General features: G+C 50.7%; 2 protein-coding genes across 2 annotated transcripts; one reads left to right on the top strand and one right to left on the bottom strand.

Annotated features, from left to right (window-relative positions):
• Positions 1 to 473: 473 nt before the first annotated feature.
• Positions 474 to 1,979, top strand: HAND1 (heart and neural crest derivatives expressed 1). The gene is made up of 2 exons (XM_059483810.1): positions 474 to 1,127; positions 1,600 to 1,979. The coding sequence occupies exons 1-2, from the start codon at positions 621 to 623 to the stop codon at positions 1,699 to 1,701; spliced, it is 609 nt and encodes a 202-aa protein (XP_059339793.1). The 5' UTR covers positions 474 to 620; the 3' UTR covers positions 1,702 to 1,979.
• Positions 1,980 to 9,961: 7,982 nt separating this feature from the next.
• On the bottom strand, positions 9,962 to 21,499 carry SAP30L (SAP30 like). The gene is made up of 4 exons (XM_059483466.1): positions 21,062 to 21,499; positions 19,170 to 19,292; positions 17,449 to 17,547; positions 9,962 to 15,517 (listed from the first exon to the last, which is right to left on the bottom strand). The coding sequence occupies exons 1-4, from the start codon at positions 21,245 to 21,247 to the stop codon at positions 15,389 to 15,391; spliced, it is 537 nt and encodes a 178-aa protein (XP_059339449.1). The 5' UTR covers positions 21,248 to 21,499; the 3' UTR covers positions 9,962 to 15,388.
• Between the last annotated feature and the right edge of the window lie 2,339 nt (positions 21,500 to 23,838).

Genomic DNA, 23,838 nt, shown 5'->3' with positions numbered 1-23,838 from the left:
CCTGCCGCCCAAACCCGCCTCACTCCGATACCTTCGCCCCCTTTTCTCCCCATCCCCCGGCCCCGCTGCTCTCCGCTCGCTCGGCCGGGCCGTCGGGGCTCCGGACAGCCGCGGCTCCCCCGCCCCACTGCCCGTTCTCCTCCCCGGGCCGGGCGCGGGGCTCTGGGGGCTCGGACACCCCCGCCCCGGCAGCGGGGAGGCAGCGGGGCTCGGAGCGCTCCGGGACGGGGCTGGGGTGCCCCTCGGCTCTCCCTCAGCCCCTTGCCCATGCAAGCGAGGAGCGGGCGGGACGCAGGGCAGGCGGCGGAGGTGTGAGCCCCAAGCCCCGCGCACGCCCCCTCCGCCGCCCCGCTCCCCCCGAGGCCTCCGCGCATCCTCCCCTGCCCATTGGCTCCACGGCGGGGGGGCCGCGGCCCTATATAAAGGCAGGGTCGGGAGGCTCCAGAAGGGGTTAAAAAAACCCCAAACAACAAACCCGAAACCCCAAACCCCGACCGCCCCCACCCCAAACCGCACGGCCGCCTCCGCCACCGGAGCCGCGCTCCCCGCAGCCCGCCGGGAGCGCCTCCCGCCCGGCCATGGAGCGCTGCTGAGCGGCCCCCGGGCCAGCGGAGGGGATCATGAACCTGGTGGGGGGCTACCAGCATCACCACCACCACCACCATCACCACCACATGCTGCACGACCCTTTCCTCTTCGGGCCGGCGGCGCGGTGCCACCAGGAGCGCGCCTACTTCCCCGGCTGGGTGCTCAACCCGGCCGAGGCCACCCCCGAGCTCGCCGGGCAGAGCCCCAACTACGGCCCCGCCGAGTACGGCCCGGCCGGCCCGGGGCGCCTGGAGGCTCTCAGCGGCCGCCTGGGACGGCGAAAAGGCGTCGGGGGACCCAAGAAGGAGCGGCGGAGGACGGAGAGCATCAACAGCGCCTTCGCCGAGCTCCGCGAGTGCATCCCCAACGTGCCCGCCGACACCAAGCTCTCCAAGATCAAGACCCTGCGCCTGGCCACCAGCTACATCGCCTACCTGATGGAGGTGCTGGCCAAAGACAGCCAGCCCGGCGACACCGAGGGCTTCAAAGCCGAGCTCAAGAAGGCGGACGGCAGGGAGAACAAGAGGAAAAGGGACACGGTAAGAGGCGGATCGGGACCCCCGTCCCTGCTCCCCGCGGGCCAGGAGCGGGCGGGAAAAACGCCGGGGCTGGGGGGAAAAAACCATCTAAACTCTCCCGGCCTCGCGGAAGAATGTTTTACCAATAATAATAATAATAATAGTAATAACAAATCTGTGAAGGAAAAATAGCACGACGGGCCGGATGGGCTTCCGAGCTCTTTGCACGAGGGCTCAGCCCGCGGCTCCGGGGCTGGAGCCTGCCCCGCTCTGCCCTTCGCCTCTCCCAGGAGCGATTCGGAGCCAGGGCGGCCGCTTCTCCCCGTGCTGCACGGGCGGGTGCGGGGTGGGCACCTCTGAAGCCCCTCTTTGTCCTCGGGCTGCCAAAGCTGCAGCCCCGCGACCCGGGACCCCGCTCCGTTCCTGACCGCTCCTTTCTCCCTCCTCTCCTCTCCTCTCCTCTCCTCTCCTCTCCCCATCTCCTCTCCCGCAGCAGCCCGAGCTCTATTCGCAACCTCTGGGGCACGGCGAGAAGAAGCTGAAGGGCCGGACGGGCTGGCCCCAGCAGGTCTGGGCTCTGGAACTGAACCCCTGAGAGCCGCCCCGCCCGCCCCTCCATGTGCAATGTCGGAGAGCGCCCAGCCCGGCCCGGAGCCCATCCAGGCGCAGGACTCGGGGAGCCGGCCCGGCCGCCCCCGCCCGGCCGGATGCTCCCCGAGCTCTGCGGGCTCGCTCCTGCCCGCCTCGAAGGCAGCGGGGACCAGCCGGGCCCTTTCCCCGTCCCCCTCCCGCATTTCAGTAGTCGTTGCTCCCTCCCGCTGCCAGCAGCGAGCGGCGGCTCCTGCCCCGCCGGGCCGGACTGGACGCTTCGATTCGTTCGCTGCTGTAAATACGAGCCCCCGATCCCCTGTCCCCGTCCGCCGCCTGCCCGACGTGTGGCTGCGGTGAAACTACCTAGAGGTGCATTTGGGAACACTCCTGTGCCGGGTTTTCTACCTCAGATCTGCATGACCACTTCCCGAGGGACCGAGCGCGCCACACCACGTATTTAAAACTGAATAGCTAAAAAAAAAAAAAATTTAATAAAATAAAATTTAAACTTTATGCAAACGGCCTCGGGTCCGAACCCTCTGCTTTCCCTTGCTCCGGCAATCGCGCTGCTCTGGCCGGGTCCCCTGCGCTGCCCACGGGGATGCTGCGGGATTAGAGACATCCCTGAAGTCGGTACTCTGCTGTGGGGCCGATCCATGCCAGGGAATTCCTTCTTGAGGAGCTCGGGATCCTCTGAGACATGTTTATGCCGTCCTTGCTCACCGCAGGAGCTGATGGAGCTCTGCAAACGCACCCGGGACCTCCTCCAGGGCACGGACTCTGCTCCTGCCCTACCACCCCTTCCCTCCCCTCCTCAGGAGCCCAGCCAGAGGGACTGGGCTCCTATTTGGCTTGGGGAAGGATGGCAGGATCAGGCCTTTCCAGCGTCTGAAGGCACCACAGAGCTGTGGAGCCCCGGGTTTTGTTGCTGCCACGCAGAGAGCCGGGGCTCGGCTCCCCCGTCCTGCCGGGGCAGCGCACCCGGCTCTGGCACCGGCAGCGCTTTGTGACAGGGATCCCCTGTTCGGCGCTGCCCCGGCCCCTGGCTCTGGCACCGGCAGCGCTTTGTGACAGGGATCCCCTGTTCGGCGCTGCCCCGGCCACATTTCGAAGGAGCAGCGTCCCCTCCTCGCCATCCGAACGGATGCCACCATCCTCAGACACAGCAACGCTCACGCAGCCCGAATTCTGTCACCACTCAGGCATGAATCCTTAATAATCCTTCATAATTAAAGCCAAATCCTCGCCGCTGTGCGCTCACGGTGCTCTCACCGGAGTTCCAAGAGGTGCGTGCACGGGCTCGGAGCCTGATCCTGATCCTGATCCTGCCTTCCCAGCCTGGCCACGCCGCCATTCTCAGAGACACCGGGATAAACCCTGACACTCGGGAGGCTGCTTGGGGCAAAGAAAAACAGCACGGGGAAATGTGTGCATTATTCTAGGGCTAATCTGAGGGCTCACAGCAGAGACGTTTACATTTTCTGTTAGAAACCAAGTTTTTGATTGCGACTAAAGGTATAGAAATAATGATGCAACGTCTGTAAAATACTGACCCATCGATTAATCGGCACACACCAAGAATATTCCAGTTCACCCATCGGGAAGCGGCTTGGGTTTTACAGCCACTTTGTGTATGTGTACAAATATAGACGGAGGGACACACAAACATTGGAGGGTACAGCCCTCGACGAAGAAGAATCTGGCTGCGTAAATCAGCCTTCCCTCACTCCGGAGCGGCTGCACGGCTGCCTTCCTTGACCCTGATCTATTTTCTGATCCCTTTGAGCGAGGCTGAGATGAAAATTGACTGCCAGAGAAGAGCAGTGCTCGCCCGCAGTGGTACTTTTTTGTTTGAGCTATAAGAGGTTTAGCATGATAGCACTTCCATGAGTGAAGTAGAGTAGGGCACTCCTAAACCCGAATGCATTCAAGGGAAAAAAAAAAAAAAAAAAAGAAAACCTACAGAAAGTCAGCCTCAAAGATCCTATTTTATGTCTAAATTTCAGACTCTCCTAAAGGCTGAGTTTTTATGGGAAAGCTCCCAAGCTGTCACTAACACTACAATCCAGCGCCCCATAAATGTGTCCGCAGTCCTGTTCATATGCGCCAGCCGGGGCTGCCCTTCGGCAGCGATGAGGGAAAGGGTTGAAAGGTGACTCGGGACTTGCTCTGCTGTGAGGCAAAGGTGATTCTGCCCGGGATTCGTGTCCCCGGTACCGGCACACCACGGTACATCACTCTCATCCTGCGCACCTTGCACCTTTCACCCCGCCAGAAACCTCCGCTGGTTTTTACCCCGCGTGTTTCCAATTTCGCTTCTGGGCAGGGGCACGCACAACAGCCAGGGCGATGTTCTGCCTGCATCCGCAGGAGTTTTTCTTTTCTTGCCACAGGTCTCTGGTGGTGGTGCCTGCTGGCTGCAAACTGCTGGGGAAGGGTCCCCAGTGCCAGCCTCCCCTGCCCCTCGGGGTTTTGCGAGTGAAAGCGCTCTCGGTTTCCGCGGCTGCAGAGGATTTCCCTGCCCAGCAAAGGGGTTTTCCTGTGAGGTAGTGGCTCAGCGTTTGGGGGGAAAAAACCTCACCAAACATTTCCTGCAGCCTCGGGCTTCCCCGCTGCCCCGAACGCTTTGGAAGGGCTGCGTTTGCCAGCAGCGAGCTCCGAGCCCAGCTCCGCACCGGAGCGCAGCCACTCCGGGGTCGGGAAAGGGAGTGGAAATTCCAGCTCAGCGCTGTTCCAGCCCAGGATGGGGTCACCCCCAAAGGGAGAGGAGCTGCAGGGGATGGGAGCCCTGCCCAGGGACAGCCTCCCTTCCTCCGGCAGCGAGCCCCGGCTCGGAGCGGCGCCCGGCAGCGCTCCGGTGGCACCAGAACTCGCTGGAAGAGCGGCTTGGCCACCAGCTTTGAGATTTTGGCCATCGAAGGGCCCAGCTCATCGGTCAGGGGAATGGCCCTGCACATACCTTCGGCTCGACCCTGCCGTGAACTTGATGCCGCTGGGAAGCAGCCGCTCGGGGCCCGGGCAGAGGAACACGCACGCAGGGACCGCCTGGCCCCGGGGCAGCGCCCGACGAGCCAGGCTCCTGCCCTGGAATCCAGCGCCAGGGACACGGCAGGGGACACGGCAGGGGACACTGCCAGCCCCGCTTAGCCCTGGCTCCCTGTCCGGCCATGGGAGCAATGATATGGGCAAGGAGGCTGTTGGGTACTTCCCACTCCTCTCTCTGCCCCCCTGGTTTGGCATGCAAAGGAATGGCTCCTTTTCTGACTTGTTTTGTTTTTTTTTGTTTTTTTTTTCTTTCTCCCTCCTTTCCTGCCAAGCCCAGACCCCGCTTCTTGTTGTTGCAGGTATTTATGGGCCTGTTTATCTGATCTCGGGGGAGCCTATTCTTATCTCAGAAGCAGCAAGGGAAGGGTTACACTGGACAGCTCGGTAGACAGGATGGAGCCAAATAAAATACCAATCTGCCAAAAAAAAAAAAAAAAAAAAAAAAAAAGGGGTGGGGGGAAAGAAAGAAACACCAAGACCCAGCCACCCATGAGGACTGTCCAGGCTCATGGATTTGCCAGCTCCCAAAACAGCCGCTGGGTTCAGGCAGACAGCACAACCCTGGGCAAAAAATGCTCAGGGACAGAGCAGAGGAGAGGACAGGGTAATGACACTGAAAGATGGGAAGAAAAATAATTTTTAGAAATTTCAGGTCGGTTGTTACGGCGGTTCAGCCGTGATGCTGCTGTCCCGCGTTTCTCGGGGCGAGCACGGAAATGTCCCAGCCTGGATGAGAGGCAGAGCCGGTCCCCAGCCCGGGCAGGGATTCGCTCGAGGTCGTCCCGAAGGTCACGGCCAGGGCCAGGGCTGCTGCTCCCGTCATGGGGCCCCTCTGGGCTGGCCCAGCCGTGACACAGAGCTGGGGAGGCGGGGGACAGGGCAGCCCCCAGCCCGGACACCAGCGAGCCCAAAGCGCAGCAGGGATGGGATGGGATGGGATGGGATGGGATGGGATGTCCCCTCCTGCCTTGGCAAACAGAGCACCCTCATGCCAGGGGTACCCCCAGCCCTTGCCCCGTCCCCACCCCACGCCCCCCTAATTACCGCTCTTAAGGAAGCGCCTGGGAGTTGTAGCCAGTTAAGGTAGCCCAGCCCCTCTGAGTAAGGGTAATTGGGCCATAATTTGTTTTCGGTGTCAAGATGGCGTCAAAGATAAGACAAAAATCTCCAGGTTTGGGGGGCTAAAGAGACAGGAGAAATCCTGACCCGGGGCCGACCCCGGAGGAATGGCCACAAGCCGCAGTGAGTCACATGGCAGGTGAAAGATTTACTGCCAGGAGAGCTTTTTGATCCTCTCCCAACACTCGCAGCCTCTCTGGCCAGTTGCTGGCTCCTAAGCCAGGCTGGCTCCTGGGAGCCCTGCTCAGGTGGGAAGGTTTTCATCCAGCCAGGCCCCGCCCAGCCTCAAAGTTCATGACATTCAATAGTTCTTCCTCAAATCTCCACGCTCACATGATGCCCAGACCCATCTAAGGAGATGATGCATTTCTAGTCCTTACCTGTAGGAATGATGTCCAAGCACGGGAACACTCTGCAGCCAAAGGTAGATGAACACTGATTTTTTTTTTTTCTTGCTTGCTTTTATTTTATTTTCTAAACCAAATCCAAACTCTCTGGGTTTTCACCCCTGTGGCAGTTCCTGCTTGGCTCTGCTTGCACTGAGCTCTGCCCAGGGTAAATTATTCCATGCAGCTGCCTTTGTTGGGAGAAGACCAAGAGCCCTGCACCTTGGGCCAACCTTTAAGCAGTGGACAAACTCATCATCCATCCCATGTCCCTGCCTCTCCAAACCCAACCTGCAGTTCTCCTTTACTCCATAAAGGCTTTTTCTCCATTGCAGAGGATGGGAGACCTACAGCTTTCTGCAGAATTACCTGTTCCTGTCCTGCCCAGTGTGGAGCAATCCCCACAGCAAACACCTTCCCTGGCAGTGCTGACTCTGCTGCAATTTCCCAGTGATCTGCCACGACATCTCAGGTGAGGGTGGGTGGTGTGGGGTGGCACAGCAGCCCGCCTGTGTCTCATGCAGCAGCTGGATTTAAGGCCCAGGAGGGAAGGAGTGGCAGAGGATCAGAGCTGTACAGCTCAGGGCAGGAACCATGCAGGCACTTTGCTCAGCAGCACTCAGTGCCACAGCCCTGTGATGCTGGATGAGCTCTGTCTCTCCTGGTTACTCCAAAGCTGAAGTGCAATAACAAACTTGGAGGTTTGGAGGAGCCCTGGAGTGATCAGAGGGGCCAAAGAGCCAGATAGAGCTGTGGAACATGAGTGGGGAGCTGTGGAACATCCTGGGAGGAGGATGTGCACTGGTGAGAGGGGAGGGAGAGGCAGTCACCTAAGAGCAGAGGGGTTGCAGAGCTACAGCACAGGCTTGGAGCCTCGCTGAGCCCTTGTGACAGATCCCCAAGGTAGGAAAGGCCCTTCCCGCTCTTTCCTTTCCCCCCTGATTCTTCTTTTGTGTGAGGAATTCAGGTCCTGACCACCCTGAAAAACTTTACAGTAACCAGAGAAGTAAGGGAATTTATGGCATCACCAGCAGCTGAAGGCTGAGGGATTGAGAGGAAAAGCATTTTTTTCCCCCTCAAACTGCAGCTACCTTGACAAAATTGTCATGGCCTGTGACTGACCTGCAGGAGCAGCTGAGGGGAGAGCAGGGGCCAGAGCAGGCTGGTTTACCTGCCATGGCCAGGAGCTCCTTCCAAACTGAGATGTGGGAAGGAGTTCTGAGTTCGAGTTAGGAACTCTGAAACTCCTTCCTCTGCTCACCTGGGTTGCTCCCAGGCCACAGCAGCTGGGCTGGGTGCAGGAGCTGCTGAGATGCCAGACAGCAAAGTGAGGTGCCAAGGAGCTGGATCCAACAGGGTTTGCCCACACAGGTGTCAAGGCCAGGAAGAGACCCAGGGTTTGTGGGGTGCCCATCACTGCTCTCTGGCAGGCCATGGCAGTGTAGGAGAAGCAGCAGAGCCACCTCAGCTACCTGAGAGTTCCCTCTTCCCCACAGCACCAAGGTGCTCCTGCTGAAGGTGCTGTGATGCTTCCTGCAACAGGTAAAGGGAACAGACCTTGCAGAAAGTGCAAAAGGCAATTAAGTAAAAGCACACTGGGGCATTTTCAGGTACTTAGGGAAGAAGCCAGCACTGCCTGCAAGGATAAGAGATGTAAAATTGACTCCAGCTCCTGGCAAAGTGAGACTGAGTGCTGGTGAAGGTGTAGCTATTCCTTATTGAATAGAGGAGAATTTTTTTTTTTTTAAAGCAGAGAAAAAAAAGCAAGCAAGCCCTGAGTCTCTTCCCCCCACACTCCTCCTGCACAGCCACATGTCTAAGACACAAAACCATTAAATGCACATTCACATTTTTCCCTGCTCCTCTGTGCTGCCCTTTCTGCCGGGGAGCAGGGAAGCAATGCCTGGTTTCCATCAAGGCTGCGAGGACGGCTCACGCAGAGGATCGGACGTGTTCAATTTCAACGTCCAACCAGGAAAAAAACCCTGAAAACCCAAACAAAGCGTTTTTATGATCTCCACATCCCAGCACAGCATCATCCCGCTTCCGGTCCCTGACAGGCACAGCCAGCTCCTGCCAAGGAGGCGTTTTGGGGATGGGGACACGGCCCCGGTGCCCCCGGGCTGCCCTGGCTCCGAGGGACAGCGATTCCCGCTCCGCCTTGCTGAGCGAACACTGCCCTCGCACGGCAGCCCGGAGCGCACAGGGTGTGCTGTTCCCGGCCATCGCATCCATCTGCTGGCTCCTTTGTCTGTCTGTGTGAGTATCTTAAAAAGACCGAGCAGATTCCGCCTTGGTTTCGAGGTTGAAATCTTCTGTGGGTTTAATGAGATTAAGTAGCATTATTCATTACTCTATACAAATAACAGATTAACTGGTAGTTTATTTCTGTCACAAATTTCCCTTATGCCCTCTTGTACTAAAGTCAGTGCCTGCACAACAGGTTGCTGCTTACAGCTGTCCTCCTTCAGCCTCTCCCTCTCATTGTGCTGGCAGAAGAGCCCCCAGTCATCAGTTTGGGAATGCAAATACAGTTTTCCCCTTCACTGGGTTATGCTGCCTTTATCCTCCCCTGAAACCCCCTAAAAACCCTTGACAGACACAGGTGATCCACCTCTGGTGCCCACCTGTGCCACCTCTGGTCCTGCCTTCCTCACCTGAGAGCTCCCCGAGGCAGGGACAGCCTCCTGTGGCACAGCAGCGTGTTCTAAAATTATCCTGCTTCATTGAGGCCTCCAGGCACATCCACAAAGGCAGGCACTGGGGACACCAGGATCTGTTTTGGGTGTAAATCTTTTGACATCTGATCATTCTCCTCTGTGAGAACCCAAGTGTGTGAAATGCTACACTACAACCTCTTTCCTGGCTAAAAATCAAGGCTAAAAGCACAACTCAAACAGTGCCAGCAGAGCCTTTAAAAACACCATGACAGAGTTCAGACAAACAAATACTCAAGTCCCAGTTTTTTTCACTTGCTTCTTCAGTGCAGCAAAAAAAGTGAGGCACCTTTGCTTGTAAGGCTGATGGTCAGGAGGAATATCAGAAAAAGAATGAAACAAAGCATTTCAAGGCAAAGGATCTTGAATGCTGGCATGGTCCATGTCATTACTGCTCTGGAGCAGTGCCCACCTTGTCAGCTGGGCATGCAGCTTTGACTCTGGACAACAGGAGCCATAAATCATGCATGAAACAAAGCCAAGGATGTGCCTGAGAAAGGAGCAGACGCACAGGGCTGAACTAGACGTAAAGAAGATTCAATAGGAAACATGAATCAAATGAGAAGCTGCACTTGACAGACGCTTCATGATACAGGAGGGGAGGAATTCCCATCACAGAAACACTCCCCAGAATGCAAGGGCATGTGGCTCTTCAACAGCCTCTTTCTTGCAAGTTGTAGTTTTGTATTTCTTGCAAATTGTATTTTGTTGTATTTTTGTTGCATTCAAAAGACTCCATGAATTGCACTTGTGCAACCTACCTGGGTTTGTCAGGAAATATCCCATCACCTGAGATTTGTACTGCAGGCCTGGCATTCCCATGGGCAGTGCCACTCTCTGCTCCATGTCTGCAGTGTTTTCAGCCCTGAGAGGTGGGTGGGAAAAGGCAGAGAATCTGAGAAGCCTGGCACAAAACATCCACACAAAGCAGAACTCTCTTGGCTCTGGAACCATCAGTGCTGAGGGCAGAAAGGCAAACAAGGGAATGTGGGCCTGGTTGCTAGATAGATCATTTATTAAAGTGAAATTCAGAATTTTATCTTTGTCAGACAGTACAGAGTTAAAGTCTCATACACAGTGGAAGCAGGACATTTCCTACACCTCAGAGAAATGAGTTCTACAGTTTTTGCTATAAGTTACTAAGTTGCTTTAACAATACACAGCTATATTACACAGTTAAAAATACAAGGTGTCCAAAACATTTGGCATAAGATCAGCACAACACATGGAGGCCAGAAACAGAAGAGGGAACACAGTTTTCTCTCCCAGTAAGCCTGCCAAAAGACTCCAGACCATTCTGCAAGTCACCTGCTACCCATGTCCCCTGCAGCAGCTGTGGAGCAGAGGTGAGGGCAGGACAGGAGTAAAGCCAGCCCTGGTGAGGCTCAGGTGAGCCAGAGGTGCTGGTGCACAGGATGGCCTGCAGAGCTGCTTGCAAGGGAAGTTCAGGTTCAAAGCAGGAGCCTCCCCCTCTCCCCACACTCTGTTCAAGCATTTAGTTCATCCCAACCAGCTGTGTTCACAAGCAAGTCAAAAACAGGAGACCAGGGACAGCTGTGAAAAGTGCAAGGAGTATCTTACATCCTAACAGTTCATTTGCACTTCCAAAGTGGAAAATGAGACCTCCCTAACTTGATAAACTAGACATGATTAAAGGGCATCAGTGACACGAGCAGTGAGGCATCAATAACATTCCTTCACCTTTGGGACTCTTCTGTCCTTACTCTGGGCAGCACAAGGACTCCTTTGGGAAGGGAGGCCACCTTGTATTACCCAGGTTTCTAAACTGTAGAGACAAAGTGACTCTAGTGCTCCAGGCAGCCAGGGATCTGCAAACTTAAACAAAGAGTCCCTCAGCAGAGCCCTGCTCTCCCCTCCAACCGCAGTTCCTGCTGAAGATCTCCCATTGGTATTTACATTTGGCTCAACCAAAAGATGTAAAGTGCACAGCTCACCCTCCTCCCCCTCTCATAAAACATCCATTCACAAGAGCTGACACAGAACAAGTCTCCCTCCACGCTGCTGCTGCTGTGGAAGTGTGTTTTGTTCAGTCTCCCTGTGGGCCATGTCCTGCTCCATCCTCCCTGTGCCATCACGACCCACATGAAAACTCCCATTTACTGTAGATTATTTCAGCTCTTGTGTTCAAAGCCTCTCTGAACCCAGCTTGCACTTTTGACTCACTTGAAATGCTAGGCTTGACATGTTCTGGTCAGTTCTTGCACCCTGGGGTATCTAGTGGTTTACAGCCACATTTCTAAGGAAAACTGGGACACCAGAATACTGGAGAGAAGTGGTACAAAGCTCTGCTTTTCTCAGGCTGAGCATCTAAAGTGCCTGGCAAAAGAAACATTACTTTTTACTGCAACTGTTTATCTCAGGTTGATATACAATAATCTTTCAGATTATGAAATTTTAAAAACTGCATTCTAACAGAGCCTCCTTGGATGTGTTTGCACTTTTCAGCCATCAGGCTGCTACTGACTCGAGTCTTTGCATGCTTCTAACTCCCCTGAGCTGAGCTCAAGCCAATAACTACCAGCAATGATTTCTTCTTCTTCCCTTGAAGTGAGCAGAGGGTCAGCATATAGGATGAAATTAAGTCCAGAAGAGATGTTTCTGCATTATTTGGATTGCATACTAATGGCTTTGGATCTATTCAGAACTCTAATTAAGTTAATGGAACTCTGCAATGAGAATTGAGCTAGGCTATGGAATTGCATTAGGCTATATATAATGGCTGGAGACCTTCAGAGACAATTCCTCTGCCCCAGGGTGAATGTCACCTATGCAGGCTTGTAAGAAATAAGCTTCCACTATCATAAACAGAAGATGACATCTGGTCATCCTCCATGCCCCCAAGGCTTGTGCTCCATGGTTCAAAGCTAGACAGAATTTAAGGCCCATCTGTGAAAAGCAAAATGCAAAAAAAAAATCTTATCATACCAGCCAAAGCGATTTGGGTCTTACACCTTTCCAACAAGTCCCATCTAAAAGTGCTGAGAAAATGTCCCACCTCATGGCTTCACAAGTGTGAGGTTCAAACACATTTAATCTGACATTTAAAATAAAAAGTTGGAAAGTCTTTTTTTGTTTGTTTTTACTTGGCATGCAGCATAAGGAGTCGAACACACAGCACGGTATCGTACACGACAATTGCATTGTTGCGTTTTCTGGTTATTAGACACTAAATGCTTTTCAAGAATCACAGGCACCCTGAACATGGATATTGCTACTGAATTGACATGTGGTTTCAGTTCATAGCACGGGAGCCAGCAAGTGGCTGACCCTTCCAACAAGACCATCAGCTTTCTGTTGCTCAAGGTGTTTTGCTCTAGCTAAGTTGAGAACAAGGTAATAAGGCATTTGCAAGGGGTTTATAAGGCCATGGGGTCTGACAGCCAAAGATTCTTCTGTTTCTTTGGTGTCTTGCCTCCAAGCTTTCCACCTTATAAACAACTGCTAATGGCTGGTAAACATCTCTTCATCATCACACTTCATTAAGAATTTTTTTTTTTTTCAAAAAAGTAGAATTGCTTTAGAAGTGAAACCAACAAGGATCACGTTTAACATCAATTGACTATTTCAGGAAAAAAAGAAAAGTTTCCTGGATACCACCTCGGCACAAAAGCATTCCAGTGAATACACCTGAACAGATGGAACCTGCCACCATATTTCCTTGAAAAGAATCATTTTGCTGCTGGCTACTAAAACACCCCAACAGATTTATTTACTCTTAAAAATAAAACAAAATAAAATACAACCACAAAAAAAAAAAAAAAAAAAAGTAAATCCCAAACAAACTACATTTTTACAGTTTTGGTCTAGAATCACAGAATCACAGAATCAATTAGGTTGGAAAAGACCTCTGAGATCATCGAGTCCAACCTATGACCAAACACCACCGTGTCCATTAGACCATGGCACCAAGTGCCAGTCTTTCCTTAAACACCTCCAGGGACAGTGACTCCACCACCCCCCTGGGAAGCCCACTCCCATATTTAATCACCCTTTTTGTGAAGAAATTCCTCCAAATGTCCAACCTCAGCTTTCCTGGTGCAGCTTGAGGCAATTTCCCCTTGTCCTGTCCCTGGCTGCCTGGCAGAAGAGGCCAAGCCCCACCTGGCTCCACCCTCCTGTCAGGGAGTTGCTGAGAATGAGAAGGTGCCCCCTGAACCTCCTCTCCCTCAGCTATTCCTCACAGGACCTGTGCTCCAGATCCTTCACCAGCTTTGTTTCCCTTTTCTGGACCTGCTCCAGCACCTCAATGTCCTTCCTGAATTGAGGGGACCAGAACTGAACACAGCACTCGAGGTGTGGCCTCACCAGTGACCAGTGGAGGGGAAGAATCACTCTGAGGCATAACCCTCTCAATTCAGAAACTCATTTTCCCCTGGTAGGATCCTCTGATTACATGAGCACTCTGAAGGTTCACATGCAGTCAGAGAATGCACCCTTCTAACCATCTGTCCTGAGTGAGAGAAGCCAGATCGTGTTGACTGATCTGGGAACTACTCCACCCTTTCAATAAGGAAAGGACCAGCAGAAATAGCAAATTTTTAAACATTTGTGAAATACTGACACAAGACATTCTCTCCTCATTTCTTGAACCTCTCTCTTGTATGATGTTCTAAAAATCCACACAGAATTGAACGAGGAAATGCTGAAATAATCACACTTCCCAGATGTCACAAATGGGACATGTACCATAACAGAGTATTTCTGCCCATGACACAGGACTTAAGACATGTTGAAGTGGTTGAACATGTTTTTGGAGTATTAGCAAACAATTCAGAGTGATGTGAACAACTTGCTTTAAACTGTGACTTCAATTTTAAAGAGACCCTGGGAGAGCTTTAACAAGAGCTTCACTAAGTGAACCCTTCATGCCTTACAAAACACAATGCAGTGCTAAGCTGGGACCGTGACCAGTGTGTTCAGCTCTTAAACAAAGCTTCATCCAGTTTTGAAATAATAAAACCTGCCATTTACAAAATGCTAGCTGAAGTTTTCTACTGTTCATTTCGTTGCTTAAGGCTTGTTAAGAATATCCTCTCTATGTGGAGTCTTGGCATCTTGTACCAGAATGGAGACACTGGTCAGGACAGCAAAGAAACAGGGCAGTGCTTTAAATCATGAGATCCCCTGAAGAGAATTTGAGGTCACTGGAGAACAGTCAGTCATGACCAACACTTTTAAAAGCTCCTTTTGCCAAAATAATCATTGTATTATCTGTAAGGACACCTCGGCTTTGAATAAAATCAGGGTGATCTCCTCCTACAGTGCCCTGCCACCCTCACTCACACAGCTCTCATGAAAGCACATGTAATGTTCATGAAAGGCAAATGCTTTGATGCTTCTTGCCCATTGCAAAGGGAAATGAAATGTATAATGAAATGTATCATGAAATGCTCCAGTCAGATCACTGCCCTGGTTATGGTGCCTCACCCATAAATCTGCTTTATACTAAACAGAGCCCCTGAATGCACACAGCAGTTTTGTGCCACCTGCTAAAGCTTCAGTATAAAATGCACATCACTTGTGAGCAATACTGACCTGACACAGAAATTAAGAGACTGATGTCTCAAGCCATTGTTTCACCTACTATCACTGAAATATGCATAAATCAATTAAATAAGCACTTCTACCAACATGATCAGATACAGCAAATAGGTTGTGTTTGCCTTAATACCACATTCAGAGAAATGCAGAAAATTTTAAATGCTTACAGAAAATTTAATTAGTGAGTTCTTAAAAGAAATTAGAAAAGAGACTGCAGAGAGTTGGTTGGCATCTGTGTTGGATGGTGTCAGAAGGAAAAAAATGGCAAAAAAACCCCCATCAATTTCAGACTGGTCAAGTAGCATTCACTGGAGTAGATCTGCTGAGCTGGAGCATTTGTAGAAGTTTGGGACTTGAAGCACTGACTCAAGGCAAGACAGAGCATGTGTAGGTGAGCAGCAAGCTTCAGACAAACTTCTGACCCATGCACCTTGACAATGAATTTTATCTCTGCTGCTCTTCCAGTCCTGTACCAAGACAAACTGCATGGTGGTTTGTGATGCAGCCTGAATTCAGTGAAAAAAATTCCATCTGGCATTTGAATTGCACTGAGATGTAGATTTCCAGAAATGGTTTAAAACACCAAGTTGACGAACTCCACAGTTCTACAGATTTATTTGGTTTCCCCATTATCCTCATTTCTTTATTCCAATATGACTTTGAAATGAGGGGAAGAAGTCTTCGGAAACATGATGGGCACATGTTTTCAAATACTCCTCATAAGAATGTCTATATTTTTTTCTGTCATCCAGACACTGCATTTAAAAAAATTTACAATATATTTTAACAGTTTTTATAAACCTAAAATGCACAATACCACATATTCCTTCAAGGTCTCTCTTATTCCAAGCCTTGTCAATCTTCAATCGAGTTGTTTGCTGCCTTCTGATTTCTGGTCCAGCCTGCTCTTGTTGTTCTTCACCATGTAGATGAAATATGCAAGTGTCTCCTTCTCATTCACTGGAATATTCCTGAAATGACGGCTGACAGTCTAGAGGGACAACAGGTAAAGAGACAGAAATGCTGGAATTAAAAACTAGAAATAATCAGGACAGGGTTTCTCTTCACTTTCCAAAAACGATTTTATGGCCACTGAGCGCATTATCCTTTGAGTGAAACATGCACCAATTCCAACTGTCAGTCCTCATTTACCTCCCTCTCTCTTTACAGCTGGAATGTGTGTATGAACACAGCATAGCCTTGCTATGTCAGCAGGATTTGCAGCCAACCTACAAGAGGAATTTGGAAGCCAGAATGTCCTCCTGCCAAAGCAGCACAGCTTCTCCTCAGCAACATTTTGTGCTGAGATTATTTGGCGAGGGAGTTTCCCCTGCACCTCCGTGTTTTGAAGGAGAGTGTCAGAAACACTGCAGCACTTTGCTGTGTGAACCAGGTGGAGCAAAGTTTCATCCAAAAAGATTTCCTCTGCACTCTTAAGTTTTCACTGAAATGAACATTTGCAATGGGAGGGTTAGGGTTTGGCTAGGGCTGCCCCTCTCTGACAGTAGCATAAGCCCTGAAATATCAGCTGATTTTTCCTCAGAAAGTGAATGGAGAAAACATGCTGGAGCTGGACAAGATCTGCTCCTCACATAGAAGAAACTTTTTTTGGTACCCAACACAGCTCTAGAATAGGATTCTGATGCAGGCTGAGCAATAAGTCACTCCAAGGAGATTTATGGAAGCTTGAGTTTCCCTTACAGTGGGATAGCATGAGGAGTGAAAGAGCCTCAGGCAGCAGTGATTCAAGCACGGGAGCTGGATGAGGATCCAGCAGAGAGTCAAAGCTGCTCAGGCTTCACAGGAAATCTGGGAACTGTGTGACAGCTTTAAGTTAGGCTCCCTTTATTTTCTGCCCGCACAGTAATTGATCTTTTCTTTCCTCTTGGGTACATTCATGGTAAATTCCTTAAGCAGGCAGTCCTTCATGGCAGGAGGCAGCTGACAGACATGAATTGGTTAGTTAAAATATGACAAATCAGGACTGCTAATGAGGAACAACACCACCCTACTCTGTTCCATTTACTCCTACATGCCCTATACTGCACATTCTCTATATATTCACTCCCTGGGTGACTTTGAAAGAGAGGAAGACAGTGTCTTGCTGACTTTTTTGGTCTGTCAGGTTTTTGTTCTTTAAAGCAAAAGTAAAAGCAAACCAGACAGTTTTAGGCAGACAGTTGTGAAAGCCACAACTTACAAAATCAACCTCAGTACTAATCTGTAACTACTGCAGTTTTTACAAGTTTAGAGAAGATTTTTTCCACAGCATGGCTTCAGATCAAGTCAGGAAAGAGAGCAGAGGAGAAGCACAGCAAGCACAACTTGCCCAAATACCAGAGAGATACAGAGAGTTCTTTCTGAACAAAAAGCCCATATGGTGAGAAAGCAGCAGAGGCCCTTAAGAAAAAAGCCTTTTATTACACAGAAATGTCAGGACAAGGGAGGGAAATGAAAACTCTGAATGCAAGGACAGTGATGCTGCCTTCAATAATAAGCAATTCCAACAAGTTCAAGTGCCTGTGAGGAAAGAGAAACTAACAGGAGCACTTAGGGAGACGATGAGTGGGTTAAATCTGAGTTTCAGCTGAGCAGCCATCCCCAAATAACACCAACAACTGGATCCTGTTTCTGTTCCCTAAAGGGCACCAACTGGGACTATGAAAAAGGTGGGAAGGGAAGCAGAGACAAGCAAGTTACTAAAACAGGCTTTGAACAGCCAGTTTCTGTGCATTCCAAGCCTGTCTCAGGTGAAAGCAAGCAGGCAGCTTTTTGCTGGCATCACTCCCTGAAACCTTCCAGTGGGCACTTGGTCCATACCAGTCAGTCCCACAGGTGTGAATGCCCACAAAATCTGCTCTTGAACAGAGGAGATAAAAAGTTTCCTTGTAACAGAGACAACATCACTGCTGTCTCACTTACTTCTGCAAGCTGAGCCTTGTTGAGTCCAGGCCTAGTCTGCAGCTTATAATGTCTCTTGTAACGTCGCAGGGTGTTCACTTGGAGCTGGAACAAGTCAACCTGGAAGTGATAAAGAGGGCATGAGCACTACCTTTAGCTTCTGTGAGTAGTTATTTTATCTAAAAACATCTAAAAATAACTACTTCTTCCTCAACAGCACTTCTCCTTGCTTGCATTCAGAACCACACTAGCTTGTCTTACTGACAAACCTAAGTATATTTTGTATTTGTTAATGCTAAAGGACCAAAATTGCCCCAGGGAAATAGAAATTTTTGTTCTGGTTCACATGCTGTCAACAGAATTGCTGGCCAATTTCTGCTCTCAATTACACCTCTGCAACCTCCAAGCAAAGGGGAACCTTTTGTTCCCACAAGGTTTAAAAAGCTCACACATGAAATAACAATTTAGCAGGCACTGAATAAATGGCTGGTGACATAAAACAGAGTACAGAGATGAAATGAAATTCAAATACTTAAATAGGAAGTGCAGAGTTTAGAAGCAAAGGGGGTGGTGGCGAGGTTACAGCAAGGAAGATGAAGATCATGTAGGAAATGCCAAGTTTCAAAGACAAAAGGAATCCCTGCTGAAAACTGAGAGGGAAATGACATTAAAAGTGACATGGTGCAGAGTTCCCAGTTCAGCTGGGTGACGTGCATCCCTCAGGTTTCAGGCACCAAATACTCTGTGTGCTCTACAGCACCAACATTTTTAGATGCCAGCTGGGTCTTCAGCAATCACCCTGGCAACTACTGCAAAGCTTGAACAGCAAAGTTTTGATGGAGAAGCGTGTAGAATGGAAACATGAACAGTGATAAAAAAAGGTCAGGTTATCTTAAAAAAAACCCCATACCAAAAACTTGCTACTCTCTCAACACCTCCACACAGGAGGTGTGTGCACCAGCTTTGCACCAAGACACAGCTTTGCTGGCAAAATGACTCTTGGTGGCTTTTTTTTTTTTTCCTTTTAGAAATAAACAGCTTTTTCCCAAAAGGGTTGGCATTTCCAGCAGAGGGCTCTGCTGACTGTGGCCACGCTCTGCTTCTCTGAACATCACCTCTGCACAACTTTTGCCATGTCAACAGTGGCAGAAACACCACTGAAGCAAGTGCAGCACGCAGCGGCACAGAGAAAGAGAACTCTAGAATAATCCTATCACAGAAAACTTCCCCCAGGCCTATCTCCTGAAAATAAAAATGTGTTACAAACTATTTAAAGGTAGATTTAAATAGTGCTAAAAAATACCATCCATGCAAATATCTGGAGCAGCTCAATATCTCTGGGTATCAAATACCCAATCAAAGAGACTGACCTATTGAATTCTGTAGTGTATTTGCAAAATGATGCATACTAAGTAACAAGGAATTATATTGGGGCATCAGACACCACCAAAAATAACTTTAAATGCCTTAAAAAATAGTATAAAATATGATTTTAACTGTATGTACACGAAGTTACCTTATCACACCTCTTTTTATAGAAAACTTTACATGGGCAAAGAACTCATAGGGGAATGAAGAAAATTAGGACACCACACATTAGAAAAAAACTCCTCCTGGAAAGTGAAAGTAACTCCACAACAGCTTCAGTGGCCTTGTAATTTAAAATATAAATATTTTCTGAAGGATGAGAACATCCAAGCGAAACTTCAAGACGCTAAGAAGGCGTAAAGCAGCTCACAAACCTCTGGAACATCCGTGTCGTGCTCAGGAGAGTCGCCTCCATCATCGCTCGTCTTCCTCTTCCTCTTGTTCCGAACACTCTGAATGAAGTTCTTGTGAAAATCACAAATGTACAGATGTCTCACCTGAGAACCAGAAGTGGTGAAAAAGCAATCAAAAAGGATACTGTGAAACAGCATCCAACAGCAGTCACGTCGACAGCAGTGTCAGGTGCATCCCTCAAGACTGGTATGACCGACTGACATCAAGGAATTTCTAATCTTAAATCCCAGCCCTGATATCACACTCTTTATTCAGAGATAACTCACCTTACAAAGACTAAAGGCAAAGAAAACAAAGAACTCAAGCTCCAGCTGAATTGAACCTCTGGAGATAATAAATTTCTTTTTTATGGTTGCAATCATATGTCAGGAAAAAAAATGGGTGCTTGTCTGGAGGAAGTGCATTTATTTCGGGACTTACTAGCAGGTAACTACCAAAAAATGTATTATTCTATTCCATTCTTGTGAACTTTCTGGCTTGAATAGTACAAAAGATTATTAAGGCAAGTGTTTCAAAACCTTGACAAATAAAACTTGGGCTGATCACCTCAATTAAAACAAACAGATCAAATGCAGAATAGCCTCCTTCCTATTGCTTGTTTAGCAATGGAATCTCCCTTTTAACAACTATAATCCCGCTAGAGTTAGCAAAACAAAGGACTTCAAATGATCAAAATTATTTGGTATCTATAATATGGGCAAAATATCTTCAGATAACACAGGCACCCTACATCAAAAATCACTCCATGCAGCCTGCTTTACACTTTCCCTTTGTTCTGACTGCATTAGTCTCATTTCCCCTTTTTGTTTCTAAAGCCTGGCATCTATCAACAAAGACTCATTTCTAAAATGTAAGAAATTACTACGCCACTAGACAAATCTGCTGAGAACTACAACTGGGAGAAATGCTCTATTTTTTAAGAATATGTTTCAAACTGAGTCACTTTTCCCGTGACACGATGCATTTCGGCTGTGCAGAAGGGACCCAACCAACTGGGGGAGCTGCCAAACAGACTGACTCAAAACTTCACCTTTTTTTTTTTGCTTTTGCTTTGTTTTCAGTGGTTTTGATCTTTACAGATCAGGCGAAAAAAAAGCGTGCAGAGCTGAATTCCGTTAACGAAGTCACTTCTGAGAAATTCCTTCTGTGATCTGCTCTGCTATGCCTATTTCTCTGCTGGGCAAATAACCCGTTTGTATCTCGAGCTGACAGCTGTCAATGTCATTAGGCGGCAAACCGGGCTGGTCTGTGTGCGGATAAACCCTGCTGAATGAAGAAGGCAGCACATCTCACCGCCAGCTCGGTCTTTAACCCGCTTCACCACAACACCAATTCTTCCCAATTAAAGAAGTAACGTCAGTGCCGCCTGACTGAAGCAGCAGCACAGCGCTGTTTTCACCTGACAGCAGCAGCCTCTCCAAGCCGAGCCCGCAATGGGAACAGCACTCGTGCCTCCGAACACTGACAGCTCTCTCCTTGGCTTCCCCGCACACCGCCCGCCTCCCAAACACGGCGTTTAGCGCTTTAGCTACATCGTGCTTCAGCCGGCGGGCAGAGCCACAGGGAAAAGCCGGCTCTGCACCCGGGGAACAGCCGGGTCCACCCAGGCACGTCCTTCCCCTTCCCGAACGCTGTAAGGCTGCGGACGGGCAGACGCGGTCCGGAGGCACCGGGTGTGCCGCACACAGCCCCAGCCCCAGCGCGATCCCCCCCGGCCGCCCGGGAGCTCAACTCGCCGGGCGGATCCGCATCTCCCCGGAGGCACCGCAGTGCGGTGGCGGCTGGGGCCGGCCCGGCCGCCCCTCCGGAGGGCTCGGCAGCGCCCGGCAGCGCCGGCCGAGGCCGCACTCACACTTTTGTCGATGTCCAGCTTCAGCTTCTTCTGCGAGATGCTCTTCTGGATCCTCTTGCTGAAGGACGCGTTGCCGGCGGGGCGCACGCAGCGGTCCCCGTCGTCGATGAGGCAGCAGCTCTGGCCGTAAAAGGGGGCGGCGGGCGGCCCATCCCGGCTGTCCTCCTCGGTGCTGAACCCATTCATCGCCCACCTGCCCGCCCCTCACCCCGCGCGGGGAGCCGACAACCGGGGGACCAACCGGGGGACGAGCCGCCGTCACTGCCTCGCCCTCGGGGGGACCCCGCCGCCTCCGCGGGGGCCCCCCACTACGGCAGGGGAGGGGAGCCCCCCTCCGCCGCCGCCGCTCAGCGCTGCCCGCGGGGTCGGGCCGGGCCGGGCCCCCCAAGCGCCGCCGCCCGCGGGGAGCCGGGACCGCGCAGCGCTCGCACACACAAAACCGCCTTCCCGGCCGCGGAAGTCCCGCCCCCGGCCGGCAGGCGCGGCTCTGATTGGCCCGCGCGGCTGGAGGGGCGGGGCCCCCCGCGCCGCTCCGAGCGCCGGTTGGCTGCAGGAGCTGTCCGTCCGCCGCCGCCGCCCGGCCCTCGCAGCCGGAAGGTCGCCGTGAGGGGCGCGCGGAGGGAGCGGCGGCTCGGCCGGCCCGGCCGCCCGGCGCTGAGGGGACGCGGCCGCTCCCCGCGCTGCTCGGCAGGTGCCGGCCTGGTATCCCCGGAGGAGGCGGGAGGAGTTCGGACCCCGCTGGCCTGGAGCTTCCCCTGCTGCCGAGACGCGCACGGGACACCCGCATGCAGCCGCGGACCGCGGGGTCCTGCAGCCGCCCGCGGCGGCACCGGCACCGCTCCTGGGACAGACCCAGACCCGGACCCGTAACAGGCCTGGAGCTGCGGCTCCGACCCCGCCCTCGTACAGAACTCGGGGCGGCACAGCCACAAATGCCTGTTATAGGGTCATCGCCTAGGCTGGAGTTCCTGGCTGAAATGTAATTTTTTTATGTTATAAGAAGTACAGTATTTATTTTATATTTTTTCTTCTTTTTCTTTTCCTGGTCACAAGGCAGGGATAGTGAAAAGATGGGACCTGGAGGATTGTTTCTCAAAGCAATGTGACTTTAAACTTCGCATTTTTCATCTTAAGGAAAAAAAAAAAAAACAACAAAATGAACCCTTAAAAAACAATAAAAAACCCCACCACAACCCCCAAATCTCCCCAAAAATGAAAAAGGGAAGAAAAGAGGAAAGAACGAAATTCCTGCTGATTTGTAAAGGGAAGCTGTAACTTCTGGAAATGCTGTGACTTCTGTAACACCAGACAGCAAATGCTGTTGTCAGAGCTCCTGAGCAGCTCTAAAAGGAAAAGGATTTCATCTTCCTGAAGAAAGGACTTTCTGCTCAGACAGAAGAAAGGTTCTACAGACTAAAATGACTTCAAAGCCTGAAATCCTGCACATGGAACAATGTGAGCGAGCACTGGGTGAGCTGTGCTGAATCACACGAAATACCTTTGAAAGAAAGAGACTCCTTAAAGCCCTTGGTCATGAGCTCAGGCTGCTCCACACAGCAACGCTGGCAAGCAGTTCTGCATGCTCTGCACAAGACAACTGAGAAAAGCCAAAATCTGTATTTTCCAGGCACTCCTTAGAATACCAAACAAGCCTCAGAATAGATCTGGAGGGCAGAGACTTCGTACTCCTCAAGAGTCCCGCCTCTTGTCTTGGCTTTCACTGCGGGTGCCCTCGGGCAAGCGGTAATTTCTGTTTGTGCATGTGACCAGCAGAGAACCACAGTGCACCCTCCCGGGGACGCGCTCCCTCGGAGCCGGCCGTTCTCACGGGAGGCTGCTGGAAACAAATGGCTTTACCCACAGAGCAAACAAGCAGTTAGCAAAGAGCAAAGAGATCTAAAACAGTAAAACACCACGGCTTATAAAAGCCCCAGACCAAACTGATTGGAATCTGCCTGCCTGAAGTAATATCCTCCTGGCAAAGCCATGCAGATATTCCCTTGTTTGGGGGAAAGGGAAAACACCAAGAGGCTGACAGAGATCTCAGAGCTGCTGATAACAAGCTCTCTGGCTTTATCTTAACATTACCAATAAAAATCAAATGGCTAGCTGAGGAAATCTCGCAGAAGGATTATCTTGACACTCAGGAAGCCAAACCCACAGACTGTAGGGACAGATGATAATAACAGCAAGGAAGGAGATAAAGGGGAACAAGCAGAACTTCTTCCTGTCCCCTTGAGGAGGAGATTGTGCAGGTGCTCCCTGACTGTATTTTGGGAAGAAAAAGGCACAGTAAGTGTCAGAACAGGCTGGTACTGACCATCAGGTTGTGTTTCATGTTGGGCTGCAACCTCTCATGCCTGCAGATAAGGTTTTAAGTCCTTTTGCAATGCTCACTGGAAGGAAAAACCCAGCTTTTGTCATTGTCTGTTTGCTAATTCTATGCTAATTACTTCCTGCTCAGGCTAACACGATGGCACTTTTTTCAGTCTTTCAAAATAAAAAAAAAAAAAAAGCATGGAGGTGTTTTCATAATTGGAGTTTATTTCAGCATATTTATCCTCGTGGGAACCTCCAGATTTCACAGTCTGCTAGTCTGGAACAAGCTTTCTGCAAAATAAACTGCCTCATCGAGACATTCTTTATTAGGTATCTATCACTAACCTGATGCAATAATTCTTTGTGGGAGCTGCAATGAAGTGAGAAACAATGTTTCATAAACCCATCAGTACCCAGGCAGCTTTAGTACCTCTGAAGCAGTAATAGCCTGGCCAGCC

The sequence above is a fragment of the Ammospiza nelsoni genome, chromosome 16 (genome assembly GCF_027579445.1).
Source record: "Ammospiza nelsoni isolate bAmmNel1 chromosome 16, bAmmNel1.pri, whole genome shotgun sequence".
Lineage (NCBI taxonomy): Eukaryota > Metazoa > Chordata > Aves > Passeriformes > Passerellidae > Ammospiza > Ammospiza nelsoni.
Note: the sequence above shows the minus strand (reverse complement) of the source record. Positions and strands in the feature narration are given on the sequence as shown.